The sequence below is a fragment of the Salvelinus namaycush genome, unplaced genomic scaffold, assembly GCF_016432855.1.
Source record: "Salvelinus namaycush isolate Seneca unplaced genomic scaffold, SaNama_1.0 Scaffold4, whole genome shotgun sequence".
Classification (NCBI taxonomy): domain Eukaryota; kingdom Metazoa; phylum Chordata; class Actinopteri; order Salmoniformes; family Salmonidae; genus Salvelinus; species Salvelinus namaycush.
Window position 1 is genome coordinate 45,001 of NW_024061007.1, and position 15,207 is coordinate 60,207.

Here is a 15,207-nt window from a genome sequence, read left to right on the forward strand (position 1 = left end):
AGACAGGTACAGAACACCTCTTGGTCCTGCTCTACTCTCCTCCCTCCTGGACAGACAGGTACAGAACACCTCTTGGTCCTGCTCTACTCTCCTCCCTCCTGGACAGACAGGTACAGAACACCTCTTGGTCCTGCTCTACTCTCCTCCCTCCTGGACAGGCAGGTACAGAACACCTCTTGGTCCTGCTCTACTCTCCTCCCTCCTGGACAGGCAGGTACAGAACACCTCTTGGTCCTGCTCTACTCTCCTCCCTCCTGGACAGACAGGTACAGAACACCTCTTGGTCCTGCTCTACTCTCCTCCCTCCTGGACAGACAGGTATAGAACACCTCTTGGTCCTGCTCTACTCTCCTCCCTCCTGGACAGACAGGTACAGAACACCTCTTGGTCCTGCTCTACTCTCCTCCCTCCTGGACAGACAGGTACAGAACACCTCTTGGTCCTGCTCTACTCTCCTCCCTCCTGGACAGACAGGTACAGAACACCTCTTGGTCCTGCTCTACTCTCCTCCCTCCTGGACAGACAGGTACAGAACACCTCTTGGTCCTGCTCTACTCTCCTCCCTCCTGGACAGACAGGTACAGAACACCTCTTGGCCCTGCTCTACTCTCCTCCCTCCTGGACAGACAGGTACAGAACACCTCTTGGTCCTGCTCTACTCTCCTCCCTCCTGGACAGACAGGTACAGAACACCTCTTGGTCCTGCTCTACTCTCCTCCCTCCTGGTACCCCCTCCAGTAGCCTGCCCCGTAGCAGAGCTAGACCCAGCCTCTGCCCCCTGAGTCCTAGTAGGCTGGACAATAGAACGAGTCCAAACGGCCAAAGAATGTTGTCTGAGCTGGAACACCAGCGAGGCCATAGCAAATGAATTGAAACAAACCTTCACAGAGCCTCTTCTGACTGGAATGATCCTTAGAATTACATTTCCCCTAAATGGCACCAAAAAATGTCTCCCTTTTTATTTGACCACTAAAACCTGTTCTTAGGACCAAACTGGAAAATAACAACTTGTCTCCCCTCCTGGACCGCTTGGTGTTAAGTAGCAAACTAAGTGAAAAATCTGTAAATCGCCTTTTTTAGGCAGATTTAGTCACTTAACCCTAGTGGCTCTGGATAAGAGTGTCTGCTAAATGACTCACATGGAAACTTAAATACAAAGTTAACTAGATATCATTTGTGTCATTTATAGCCTGGTACAGATAGTAAAACTACATTAAATACAATGTTATCTAGATATCATTTGTGTCATTTATAGCCTGGCACAGATAGTAAAACTACATTAAATACAATGTTATCTAGATATCATTTGTGTCATTTATAGCCTGGCACAGATAGTAAAACTACATTAAATACAACGTTAACTAGATATCATTTGTGTCATTTATAGCCTGGCACAGATAGTAAACCTACATTAAATACAACGTTAACTAGATATCATTTGTGTCATTTATAGCCTGGCACAGATAGTAAAACTACATTAAATACAACGTTATCTAGATTTCATCGCCACATAACTTATGTGGAATTTAAAAGACACCGTTAACGTTACCGTTAGCTAGCTAACAACGTCTGTTACACTGTAACTTACCGGCAACCTCACATAAAAACGTATTGGTTAACAAAGCTTTGATTATGACCAAAGTCTATAGTAGTGAAAAGTCTCTCTCTCTATTGTAACTTACCACAAATTGCCATCATAGCCTCTCTACATGAATGTGTCCTGTCAGAGTCTTTTCCTCTCCGTTAACCGTTAGCTAGCAGTCTCGAGCCACAGCTGACGTTGACCACAATGAGCTACAAGTAGGACTGACGTCACTAGCGGTGCAGCAGCCTCTGCAGCAGCAGCCTCCCCCGGGTCCTAGTGCCCGCCCGGTAACACGGTTAAGATGCGATGGAACGGTTGACGGGAAAACAACAAATCACAGAGAAAATATATTGACTGATATATTGAGTTGTTTAGGGTAGCTTTAGCTTTGGCTTTAATAAATTCAGAAAACACTTGAAAACCAAAATAAAAAAAGAATAGTAGCCCTCCTCAGGAACCACAAAACCCTCACAGACCAACTTCTTCTTCTATGATATAATGGCGGTCAACAAACCAACGTTAAAGGTGCATGGCGCCACCTACTGTGCTGGAGTGTGTTCAATCACGGTTTACAACATTTCTAAATCCTCCTACCTAACTCAGAGTACACATACAGATGTTGATTTAAATGCACCAATACATATCCTTAAAGCTATATACTGGATTCTGTCCAGCTTCTGAAGACAAGTCTTTGATGCTGTTCCATAAACTATACACCTGTAATCAATTGTCGTCCTGATCAGAGCTCTATAAATATCCATCAACGATTGTCTGTCAGCACCCCATTCATAACCAGAGACCCACACAACCAACTACCACGAAAGTGATGGAATGAGAGAGAGAGAGACATCGTTACAACACTGTACATAGACATAATATAACGTTTCTTCTTCTTTGGAGTTTAACGGTGGTTGGCATCCAATATGTTGCATTACCGCCCCCAACTGGACTATAATATAAATCTATTTTACTTTGTGATACAAAATGGGAAAAGGGGATATTATAATCATACTAAGTAACACCCTTCCAACTAACCCTACACTCATTAAAAACCCACTACCCCATTCCACTACTTTGACCCTATCTGCTCCTGCACCATGCCAACTAACCCTACACTCATTAAAAACCCACTACCCCATTCCACTACTTTGACCCTATCTGCTCCTGCACCATGCCAACTAACTCTACACCCATTAAAAACCCACTACCCCATTCCACTACTTTGACCCTATCTGCTCCTGCACCATGCCAACTAACCCTACACTCATTAAAAACCCACTACCCCAGTCCACTACTTTGACCCTATCTGCTCCTGCACGATTCCAACTAACCCTACACTCATTAAAAACCCACTACCCCATTCCACTACTTTGACCCTATCTGCTCCTGCACCATGCCAACTAACCCTACACTCATTAAAAACCCACTGCCCCATTCCACTACTTTGACCCTATCTGCTCCTGCACCATGCCAACTAACTCTACACCCATTAAAAACCCACTACCCCATTCCACTACTTTGACCCTATCTGCTCCTGCACCATGCCAACTAACCCTACACTCATTAAAAACCCACTACCCCATTCCACTACTTTGACCCTATCTGCTCCTGCACCATGCCAACTAACCCTACACTCATTAAAAACCCACTGCCCCATTCCACTACTTTGACCCTATCTGCTCCTGCACCATGCCAACTAACCCTACACTCATTAAAAACCCACTACCCCATTCCACTACTTTGACCCTATCTGCTCCTGCACCATGCCAACTAACCCTACACTCATTAAAAACCCACTACCCCATTCCACTACTTTGACCCTATCTGCTCCTGCACCATGCCAACTAACCCTACACTCATTAAAAACCCACTACCCCATTCCACTACTTTGACCCTATCTGCTCCTGCACCATGCCAACTAACCCTACACTCATTAAAAACCCACTACCCCATTCCACTACTTTGACCCTATCTGCTCCTGCACCATGACAACTAACCCTACACTCATTAAAAACCCACTACCCCATTCCACTACTTTGACCCTATCTGCTCCTGCACCATGCCAACGACCTGGGAGGACGGGTCACAACCACTCAACACACCTTGTAACTCTTCTGAAGTCAAATCTCATATGACCAAATACTTCTCTGGTTCTGAACTCTTCACCACACCTTCTACCTCACTTAACTCTCCCTCATTCATTTCCATTTCACCTCCAGAACTCAGTCTGGCGCACGACTCACTCTGTTTGCACTTGAATTATAACATTTGAAATGTCTTAATTCTTTTGAAATGAAATGTTGTGTAAAGTTTTCTGTTCATTCATAATTGTTTATTATCTACTTCACTTCTTTGGCATAGTAAAGATATGTTTCCCATGCCAATAAAGATCTTTGAATTGAATAGAGAGAGAGCTCCATGTTAATGTATAGGGGACATGAGTCAGTCATGGTTACTCATGGTTATGTGATGAGGTAGCCCCGCCTGCTACTTCTAAATCAGTGTCGGTCCAATAGGGAATGTCCTCTTGGTGTAACGGTCAAGATGTTGGTTTCTCCCACGGTAGACCTGGGTTCATATCCCGTCAGTTACATTAAACAGTCTATTCTCTGAAAGGGGTCCAGACAGCCTGTTCTCAACAGTGGGGTCAGTGGGATTGGATAAGGACCCCTCTCCCTCTCTCTGATTGGAGGAGAGAAGTGAAACAGTCTGATGGGAGTCCAGACATAGTGGGATTGGAGAACGTCCCCTCTCTCTCTGATTGGAGGAGACAGGTAAAATGGTGTGTCTCCTCTGGTCAACAATACTCACCTTGAAAGACTCCACAGCCTGTTGGAGCTCCTTCAGCTCCTTCTCTCTCTCCTGGAATCTCTGCTGGACCTTCTGCTGACTCATCCCCAGCTGCCTCTGTGGAGAATCACTCTTCAATGAGCTATCAAGCTTTATTAGTCCCGTAGATCAATAGTATAGTAATGTGACATAGGACCCATAGAGAGGAAGGCCTACAATCCCGAGGAAGTCCCTTTACAATATGATATTATGTTGCTATGTGAATGATTATAGTTTTTATGGTGGGCCTACATGTATCAAGGGGTTGAGACTGAACTTTGAACTCATAAAAGGCCATTCAGAATGATAATAGTGTTTGACTTTAGAAAATGGTGATACATTTGGAGAATCTGGGTTAACATATCTATATACTCAAGGTTTGTGTTCATATTTGTGGATCCATTTCATTTTAATGATCTCATATTCAAACAGATTTAGTTCCTACTGTATCTTTAATTCTTTGTTTATCAGACAGTCACCAACAAGTTGTTCTGGTCTTACCTGTTTCTCAGTCCTCTCTGCTGCAGCTGACACTGTATCATGGCCTTTATGTTCATCCATTGTACACAGATAACAGATACACTGCTGATCGGTACGACAGTAAACCTCCAGCAGTTTGTCATGATGAGAGCAGATCTTCTCCTGTAGTTGTGCGGTGGCTTTGACCAGCTTGTGCTTCTTCAAAGCAGGAAATTCATAGTGAGGTTGGAGGTGAGTCTCACAGTAAGAGGCCAGACATGCCAGACAGGACATGAGGGCTTTCTGCTTTCTGGTCCCAGTGCAGAAATCACACGCCACATCTCCAGGTCCAGCATAGCACAGAGCAGGAGGGGGAGCAGCCTGGAGTCCTGTCTTCCTCAGTTTCTCCACCATATCAGCCAACATGTTATTTTTCCTCAGATTAGGCCTTGGAGTGAAGGTCTCTCTGCACTGAGGACAGCTATAGACCCCTTTCAGAACATCCTGATCCCAGCAGCCCTCAATACAGCTCCTACAGTAACTGTGTCCACAGGGAATAACCACCGGCTCTTTCAGTAGATCCAGACAGACAGAACAACAGAACTGGTCCTGGTCCAGCAGAACTCCCTGCTGAGCCATTTTGACGGTTGTTCACTCTTACACAGACAGACGACAAAGAGACTCAGATCAGTTTCGTTTCCACAGAAGAGAGTTTGTGAAGGGGAGGGACTTCCTGGTTCTGCCAGAGGGCTGGGGTTAGAGGGAGGGAAGGAGGGAGTGAGAGAGGGAGGGGTTAGAGGAAGGGAGGGAGAGAGAGAGACAACTGCAGGCAAAGTTGAGAAGGAGACAAATATTTTAGTTCCCAGGTTAGGACCCTTAATATGGAATAAATGAAATAGAGTGGTTAGAATATATAAAGGGTAACAGTTTCTATGAAGTACATATCTATAATGCTTTTAATGAATGTTGTAATGTCTTAAACTGATATGCTGTGATACTAACTATAAGCGTCCATAATAACTCATACGTGGTTGTAAAACTGTACAATGTGTTCTAGATAATTAGCTACAATGGGGGGAGGGGGACTTGAAATGGATACAATGTACTGTAGGTGAAATGAATACTGGATGTATAGACTGATCATTGAGAATGATGTAACACTTTACATTACAGTGTGTTTATTGGTGTGTAATTGTTCCTGTTAGTACAGTGGTGTAACAGGTACTGTGATGCCTCATTCTTACACTGTACCAGCAGCAGTAACCCTAACCAGTAATAAGGCTACTGTCATGGAAAGTGGTACAGCAAATATAAAGTAAGGATTTATACATGTCATCTACGATATACTGTATGTAATGATATGTCTTCTAGATGGTGTTCTATACTGTATGTAATGATATGTCTTCTAGATGGTGTTCTATACTGTATGTAATGATATGTCTTCTAGATGGTGTTCTATACTGTATGTAATGATATGTCTTCTAGATGGTGTTCTATACTGTATGTAATGATATGTCTTCTAGGTGGTGTTCTCTACTGTATGTAATGATATGTTTTCTAGATGGTGTTCTATACTGTATGTAATGATATGTCTCTGTCTTCTAGATGGTTTTCTATACTGTATGTAATGATATGTCTCTGTCTTCTAGATGGTGTTCTATACTGTATGTAATGATATGTCTTCTAGATGGTGTTCTATACTGTATGTAATGATATGTCTCTGTCTTCTAGATGGTGTTCTATACTGTATGTAATGATATGTCTTCTAGATGGTGTTCTATACTGTATGTAATGATATGTCTTCTAGATGGTGTTCTATACTGTATGTAATGATATGTCTTCTAGATGGTGTTCTATACTGTATGTAATGATATGTCTTCTAGATGGTGTTCTATACTGTATGTAATGATATGACTTCTAGATGGTGGTCTATACTGTATGTAATGATATGTCTCTGTCTTCTAGATGGTGTTCTATACTGTATGTAATGATATGTCTCTGTCTTCTAGATGGTGTTCTATACTGTTTGTAATGATATGTCTCTGTCTTCTAGATGGTGTTCTATACTGTATGTAATGATATGTCTCTGTCTTCTAGATGGTGTTCTATACTGTATGTAATGATATGTCTCTGTCTTCTAGATGGTGTTCTATACTGTATGTAATGATATGTCTTCTAGATGGTGTTCTATACTGTTTGTAATGATATGTCTCTGTCCTCTAGATGGTGTTCTATACTGTATGTAATGATATGTCTCCGTCTTCTAGTTGGTGTTCTATACTGTATGTAATGATATGTCTTCTAGATGGTGTTCTATACTGTATGTAATGATATGTCTCTGTACTCTAGATGGTGTTCTATACTGTATGTAATGATATGTCTCTGTCTTCTAGATGGTGTTCTATACTGTTTGTAATGATATGTCTTCTAGATGGTGTTCTATACTGTATGTAATGATATGTCTCTGTCTTCTAGATGGTGTTCTATACTGTTTGTAATGATATGTCTCTGTCTTCTAGTTAGTGTTCTATACTGTATGTAATGATATGTCTCTGTCCTCTAGATGGTGTTCTATACTGTATGTAATGATATGTCTCTGTCTTCTAGATGGTGTTCTATACTGTATGTAATGATATGTCTCTGTCTTCTAGATGGTGTTCTATACTGTATGTAATGATATGTCTCTGTCTTCTAGATGGTGTTCTATACTGTATGTAATGATATGTCTTCTAGATGGTGTTCTATACTGTATGTAATGATATGTCTTCTAGATGGTGTTCTATACTGTATGTAATGATATGTCTTCTAGATGGTGTTCTATACTGTATGTAATGATATGTCTCTGTCTTCTAGATGGTGTTCTATACTGTATGTAATGATATGTCTTCTAGATGGTGTTCTATACTGTATGTAATGATATGTCTTCTAGATGGTGTTCTATACTGTATGTGATGATATGTCTCTGAGCTTCGTGAACGGAAAGGAACTGGAGCAACGAACCGCCCTTGCTGTCTCTGCCTGGCCGGTTCCCCTCTCTCCACTGGGATTCTCTGCCGCTAAACCTATTACAGGGGCGGAGTCACTGGCTTACTAGTGCTCTTCCATGCCGTCCCTGGGAGGGGTGTGTCACTTGAGTGGGTTGAGTCACTAACGTGGACTTCCTGTCCGTGTTGATGCCCCTCCTTGGGTTGTGCTGTGGGGGAGATCTTTGTGGGCTATACTCTGCCTTGTCTCTGGGTGGTAAGTTGGTGGTTGAAGGTATCCCTCTAGTGGTGTGGGGGCTGTGCTTTGGCAAAGTGGGTGGGGTTATATCCTTCCTATATCCTTCCTGTTTGGCCCTGTCCGGGGGTATCATCGGATCCATGCTTCAGGACTACCTGGCATGATGACTCCTTGCTGTTGCTCCAATCCTTGCTTCAACTGGTTTGCCTGCGGCTATGGAACCCTGACCTGTTCACCAGACGTACTACCTGTCCCAGACCTGCTTTTTTTCAACTCTCTAGAGACAGCAGGAGCGGTAGAGATACTTTTTAAGATCGGCTATGAAAAGCCAACTGACATTTACTCCTGAGGTGCTGACCTGTTGCACCCTCTACAACCACTGTGATTTGTATTATTTGACCATGCTGGTCATCTATGAACATTTGAAAATCTTGGCCATGTTCTGTTATAATCTCCACCCGGCACATCCAGAAGAGGACTGGCCACCCCTCATAGCCTGGTTCCTCTCTAGGTTTCTTCCTAGGTTTTGGCCTTTCTAGGGAGTTTTTCAGCATTGCTTGCTGTTTGGGGTTTTAGGCTGGGTTTCTGTACAGCACTTTGTGACATCAGCTGATGTAAGAAGGGCTTTATAAATACATTTGATTGATTGATTATTGATATTTTTTTATTATTTCATCAAAACTGCTCGCGCGCGTCTGCGTAGCCAGGCGCTAAAATAGAACTTGGTTATATTTTTTTGATGCGCTGCAAGTCCCGCCTCTTCCATCTCCTCATTGGTTATTAGGAACATATACCCACGTGGGTGATTGAAAGCTGAACTGAGGTCCACACTCCAGTTCAGTTGGTGGTGGTAATGCACCTTAAAGTTGGTTGCCAACTGACACACAGAAAGTCCACAGAAGAAGAAGAAGAGATTACTAGAAACTACATTTCCCCCGTTTATCTGTGGGTTAATTTTCGGAGTAGAGAACAAGATTTTGTGTGACTCAAAATGGGTCAAAATTCTACAAAAGATCCAGGAAAAAAAGTATCTTGTTTTCAAGTAAAATAACAAACCTAGCAACAGCAATCTAGCTAGCTAAATATAACAAATGACCTAGCAACAGCAATCTAGCTAGCTAAATAGGACAAATGACCTAGCAACAGCAATCTAGCGAGCTAAATAGGACAAAATGAGCTTGCAACAGCAATCTAGCTAGCTAAATAGGACAAATGACCTAGCAACAGCAATCTAGCTAGCTAAATAGGACAAATGAGCTAGCAACAGCAATCTAGCGAGCTAAATAGGACAAATGAGCTAGCAACAGCAAGAATGTGTATAATTAGGCGATCACTTTGTGGCTGTGGTAACTAGTGACGACCCAGCTCAGCTGATGCTGCCAGTGAATCTGTGGTGCTGTCACTAAATCGCTGAAGCTGGAGACTCATATCTCCCTCACTAACTTGAAGCATCAGCTATCAGAGCAGCTTACAAATCATTGCACCTGTACATAGCCCATCTGTAAATAGCCCATCCAACTACCTCATCCCCATTTTGTTATTAATTTTATTTATATGTATTTTTCTTCCTTCTCCTTTGCACCCCAGTATCTCTACTTGCACATTCCTCTTCTGCACATCTACCACTCCAGTGTTTATTTGCTAAATTGTAATTATTTCGCCACTACGGCCTATTTATTGCCTCACCTCCCTAATCTTACTTCATTTGCGCACACTGTATATAGACGTTTCTATTGTGTATTGACTTGGTTCAAATACTAACACACATTCAGTTAATGGCTTAGTGATTACGGTAGTTGAACAGTTGGGTGTGTACTGGCTGGAATAATGAGCCTGTACACCCAGTAGGACCAGGAATGAAGAACGGTAGTGTAAACTGTAACTGTAACTGTAAATCTATGAGCCAACTGGCCCTGATGCCCTGTTTCCTAGGTTGAAGAATGTATGGTATTCTAGCCTTTAACTCACTGACTATCACACTGGGGTTTTTAGTGTATAAAAACAGAACTTGAAGTAGAAGCTAAGGAACAACAGGAGGCAGTGAAACCATCGTGCAATCAGAGTTATACGTTCAGAAAAGAGAAATGGTGGTGAAATCTCAACTCTGAATCCTGCTCTGGGAACTCTGGGAACTCTATGGGTTCAGAATCTACTAGATGGTGAGTTATCAGACTCCTCGTCTGGGTCACTCTGGGAACTCTATGGGTTCAGAATCTACTAGATGGTGAGTTATCAGACTCCTGGTCTGGGTCACTCTGGGAACTCTATGGGTTCAGAATCTACTAGATGGTGAGTTATCAGACTCCTGGTCTGGGTCACTCTGGGAACTCTATGGGTTCAGAATCTACTAGATGGTGAGTTATCAGACTCCTGGTCTGGGTCACTCTGGGAACTCTATGGGTTCAGAATCTACTAGATGGTGAGTTATCAGACTCCTCGTCTGGGTCACTCTGGGAACTCTATGGGTTCAGAATCTACTAGATGGTGAGTTATCAGACTCCTGGTCTGGGTCACTCTGGGAACTCTATGGGTTCAGAATCTACTAGATGGTGAGTTATCAGACTCCTCGTCTGGGTCACTCTGTGAACTCTATGGGTTCAGAATCTACTAGATGGTGAGTTATCAGACTCCTGGTCTGGGTCACTCTGGGAACTCTATGGGTTCAGAATCTACTAGATGGTGAGTTATCAGACTCCTCGTCTGGGTCACTCTGGGAACTCTATAGGTTCAGAATCTACTAGATGGTGAGTTATCAGACTCCTCGTCTGGGTCACTCTGGGAACTCTATGGGTTCAGAATCTACTAGATGGTGAGTTATCAGACTCCTGGTCTGGGTCACTCTGGGAACTCTATGGGTTCAGAATCTACTAGATGGTGAGTTATCAGACTCCTCGTCTGGGTCACTCTGGGAACTCTATGGGTTCAGAATCTACTAGATGGTGAGTTATCAGACTCCTGGTCTGGGTCACTCTGGGAACTCTATGGGTTCAGAATCTCTTAGATGGTGAGTTATAAGACTCATTTATAGTTTGTGTTATTGTCTTTAGATATTTTAAATATTCTGTGTCTTGAATGCCTTGAGTAGATATCCAGTTACATAATTAGTATGTTATATAATGTGATAGAATACCACAACAGGTTCTGAGTGGAAGTCCAGTTACATAATTAGTATGTTATATAATGTGATAGAATACCACAACAGGTTCTGAGTGGAAGTCCAGTCATATAATTAGTATGTTATATAATGTGATAGAATACCACAACAGGTTCTGAGTGGAAGTCCAGTTACATAATTAGTATGTTATATAATGTGATAGAATACCACAACAGGTTCTGAGTGGAAGTCCAGTTACATAATTAGTATGTTATATAATGTGATAGAATACCACAACAGGTTCTGAGTGGAAGTCCAGTTACATAATTAGTATGTTATATAATGTGATAGAATACCACAACAGGTTCTGAGTGGAAGTCCAGTTACATAATTAGTATGTTATATAATGTGATAGAATACCACAACAGGTTCTGAGTGGAAGTCCAGTTACATAATTAGTATGTTATATAATGTGATAGAATACCACAACAGGTTCTGAGTGGAAGTCCAGTTACATAATTAGTATGTTATATAATGTGATAGAATACCACAACAGGTTCTGAGTGGAAGTCCAGTTACATAATTAGTATGTTATATAATGTGATAGAATACCACAACAGGTTCTGAGTGGAAGTCCAGTTACATAATTAGTATGTTATATAATGTGATAGAATACCACAACAGGTTCTGAGTGGAAGTCCAGTTACATAATTAGTATGTTATAAAATGTGATAGAATACCACAACAGGTTCTGAGTGGAAGTCCAGTTACATAATTAGTATGTTATATAATGTGATAGAATACCACAACAGGTTCTGAGTGGAAGTCCAGTTACATAATTAGTATGTTATATAATGTGATAGAATACCACAACAGGTTCTGAGTGGAAGTCCAGTTACATAATTAGTATGTTATATAATGTGATAGAATACCACAACAGGTTCTGAGTGGAAGTCCAGTTACATAATTAGTATGTTATAAAATGTGATAGAATACCACAACAGGTTCTGAGTGGAACAATATATTTTTTCTCATAATGAATCATTTAAAAGGAACAACATGTTTCTCTCTCAGACGTGTCTGGTGCCGTACATGGCGATCTTCCTACCCAGGGCCAATCCCTCAGTGATGCCAACCTGATGTTTGAGGTTACACTTCTATTAGCCTGGTCCCAGATCAGTTTGGGATGTCCTACTGACAACGACCATCAAAGTCAGCAAGAAAACACAAACAGGTCTGGGACCAGGCTACACTTTAATGGGCATGTTGTCAAACTCTTTGTTTTTCCTACGCTCACCCATATCAGCTCACTCCTAAACTTCTTTCTTATACATATGTTATTATCTACCCACATTCCACTGATCGTTAGTTTCTTTCCTCTCCATATAGTTCTTGTTGGGTGGAGTAGAGATCGACAAAGACAACAACATCATCTTGCTGGACCTGGAGATGGCATCTATGAGGCAGGGACGGGCCTTCCTGGCTCGCATCAACCACAACATCCCCAAGACCCTCTCTTCCATGGAGCAGATGGTGAAGGACCTGGAGATGGCATCTATGAGGCAGGGACGGGCCTTCCTGGCTCGCATCAACCACAACATCCCCAAGACCCTCTCTTCCATGGAGCAGATGGTGAAGGACCTGGAGATGGCATCTATGAGGCAGGGACGGGCCTTCCTGGCTCGCATCAACCACAACATCCCCAAGACCCTCTCTTCCATGGAGCAGATGGTGAAGGACCTGGAGGACCAAAGAGGGGCTATCCCTCTGGCTGCACCCCGCTTTGAGAGCCTCATCCTGGGCATAGTCTACTCTGCCCACCAGGCCAAGCTCCAGGAGAGAGAGGAGGACCAGGAGAAATGGGAAGAGGTGCTGAAACGTTTAGCTAATGTTACAGTCAACGAACTGCGTAGACCGGAAGCCATCACAACATTTACTTAGATTTGAATACAGACTGTTCATTAGCCTGGTCCCAGATCTGTTTGTGCTGTATTGCAAAATACCATAGGAGTTGCAACACAGGCTAACTCTTCATCAGTTTAAGGGACCAGGCTAACTATTCATCAGTTTAAGGTACCAGGCTAACTATTCATCAGTTTAAGGTATCAGGCTAACTATTCATCAGTTTAAGGAACCAGGCTAACTATTCATCAGTTTAAAGTACCAGATTAACTATTCATCAGTTTAAGGGACCAGATTAACTATTCATCAGTTTAAGGTACCAGATTAACTATTCATCAGTTTAAGGTACCAGATTAACTATTCATCAGTTTAAAGGACCAGATTAACTTTTCATCAGTTTAAGGGACCAGATTAACTATTCATCGGTTTAAGGGACCAGATTAACTATTCATCAGTTTAAGGTACCAGGCTAACTATTCATCAGTTTAAGGACCAGGCTAACTATTCATCAGTTTTAGGTACCAGGCTAACTATTCATCAGTTTAAGGTACCAGATTAACTATTCATCGGTTTAAGGGACCAGATTAACTTTTCATCAGTTTAAGGGACCAGATTAACTTTTCATCAGTTTAAAGTACCAGATTAACTATTCATCAGTTTAATGGACCAGATTAACTATTCATCAGTTTAAAGGACCAGATTAACTTTTCATCAGTTTAAGGGAGCAGATTAACTGTTCATCGGTTTAAGGGACCAGATTAACTATTCATCAGTTTAAGGACCAGGCTAACTATTCATCAGTTTAAGGTACCAGGCTAACTATTCATCAGTTTAAGGACCAGGCTAACTATTCATCAGTTTAAGGTACCAGGCTAACTATTCATCAGTTTAAGGTACCAGATTAACTATTCATCAGTTTAAGGGACCAGATTAACTATTCATCAGTTTAAGGGACCAGATTAACTATTCATCAGTTTAAGGGACCAGATTAACTATTCATCAGTTTAAGGGACCAGATTAACTATTCATCAGTTTAAGGTGAAGAATAAATACACAATCAAGTTCAAGATCAAAATTCTCTTTTTTAATACAGTATAAAAAGTTTATAAAAATAACAATTTATCACCAGAAACAGAGGTATATAAAACATCTGAAACACAATATATATCTTTGAAACACTGTAGAAAAGTGATCAATGTTGAGAGACATATTTCAAACATCTGTGGATTTTATGTTGTGTGGAGTCAAAGTCACGATTGTCCCTGTTTATAACAATGGGAACGGAACATTTTCAATAAAACACATGATTTGATCAAGAAAAAGGTAACAGATGACAAATACAGACAGGTAACTGACTAAATTAAAGGAAACACGAGTAAATGAGGGATACAAAGTATATTGAAAGTAGGTGTTTCCACATAGGTGTGGTTCCTGATTTAATTAACAAATTAACATCCCATCATGCTTATTAGGGTCACGTATAAAAATGCCCAGTTGCCCATTATGGCTAGAAGAGATCTCAGTGACTGAACGAGGGCTCTCAAAGGAAAATTAAACATAAACTTAAAAATTAATGGCCAATCATAGTTGCACACCTCATGTAGCCTAGTCCTATATGTTTTAATAAGGTTAGTATCACACCCCATTCCAATTCTCACTGCCTAATGACATCTAGGGGAAGGCGTATGCAGTGCATGTAGACCCATAGATTACATGCAAATTAATAAACTGACCCTGGAACAGAGCCCTCGATTTCAGATTTCTCACTTCCTGAAAGGAAGTTAGCTGCAACTTGAGTTCTGTTTTACTCACAGATATAATTCAAACGTTTTTAGAAACTAGAGAGTGTTTTCTATCCAATAGTAATAATAATATGCATATTGTAAGAGCAAGAATTGAGTACGAGGCAGTTTAATTTGGGAATGATTTTTTACAAAGTGAAAACAGCGCCCCCATATTGACAAAAGGTTAACTAAGTATGCATACCAACGAGACAATAAGCAGCTGGAAAAGTGGAAATGGAAAACATGGAAATGAAAAGGCCTGATGGTGGCGCTAGAGGAAAGGTCAAGAGGTCACCAAGTCAACAGGTTTCTTCCACTTGGGGTCTTGATTG

General features: G+C 41.6%; 2 protein-coding genes across 2 annotated transcripts in view; one reads left to right on the forward strand and one right to left on the reverse strand.

Moving 5' to 3' along the window:
- LOC120041003 (tripartite motif-containing protein 16-like) overlaps positions 1 to 5,662 on the reverse strand; it is a 9,358-nt gene extending 3,696 nt beyond the window's left edge. Inside the window, exons 1-2 of the mRNA XM_038985970.1 lie at positions 4,916 to 5,662; positions 4,397 to 4,492 (exon numbers count right to left, since the gene is read on the reverse strand). Coding sequence (XP_038841898.1) covers positions 4,397 to 4,492; positions 4,916 to 5,512 — 693 coding nt within the window. The 5' untranslated portion in view covers positions 5,513 to 5,662. The remainder of the gene's footprint in view (positions 1 to 4,396; positions 4,493 to 4,915) is intronic.
- A 4,516-nt stretch (positions 5,663 to 10,178) lies between these two features.
- LOC120041005 overlaps positions 10,179 to 15,207 on the forward strand; it is a 220,468-nt gene continuing 215,439 nt past the window's right edge. Inside the window, exons 1-3 of the mRNA XM_038985972.1 lie at positions 10,179 to 10,254; positions 12,264 to 12,337; positions 12,579 to 12,935. Coding sequence (XP_038841900.1) covers positions 12,329 to 12,337; positions 12,579 to 12,935 — 366 coding nt within the window. The 5' untranslated portion in view covers positions 10,179 to 10,254; positions 12,264 to 12,328. The remainder of the gene's footprint in view (positions 10,255 to 12,263; positions 12,338 to 12,578; positions 12,936 to 15,207) is intronic.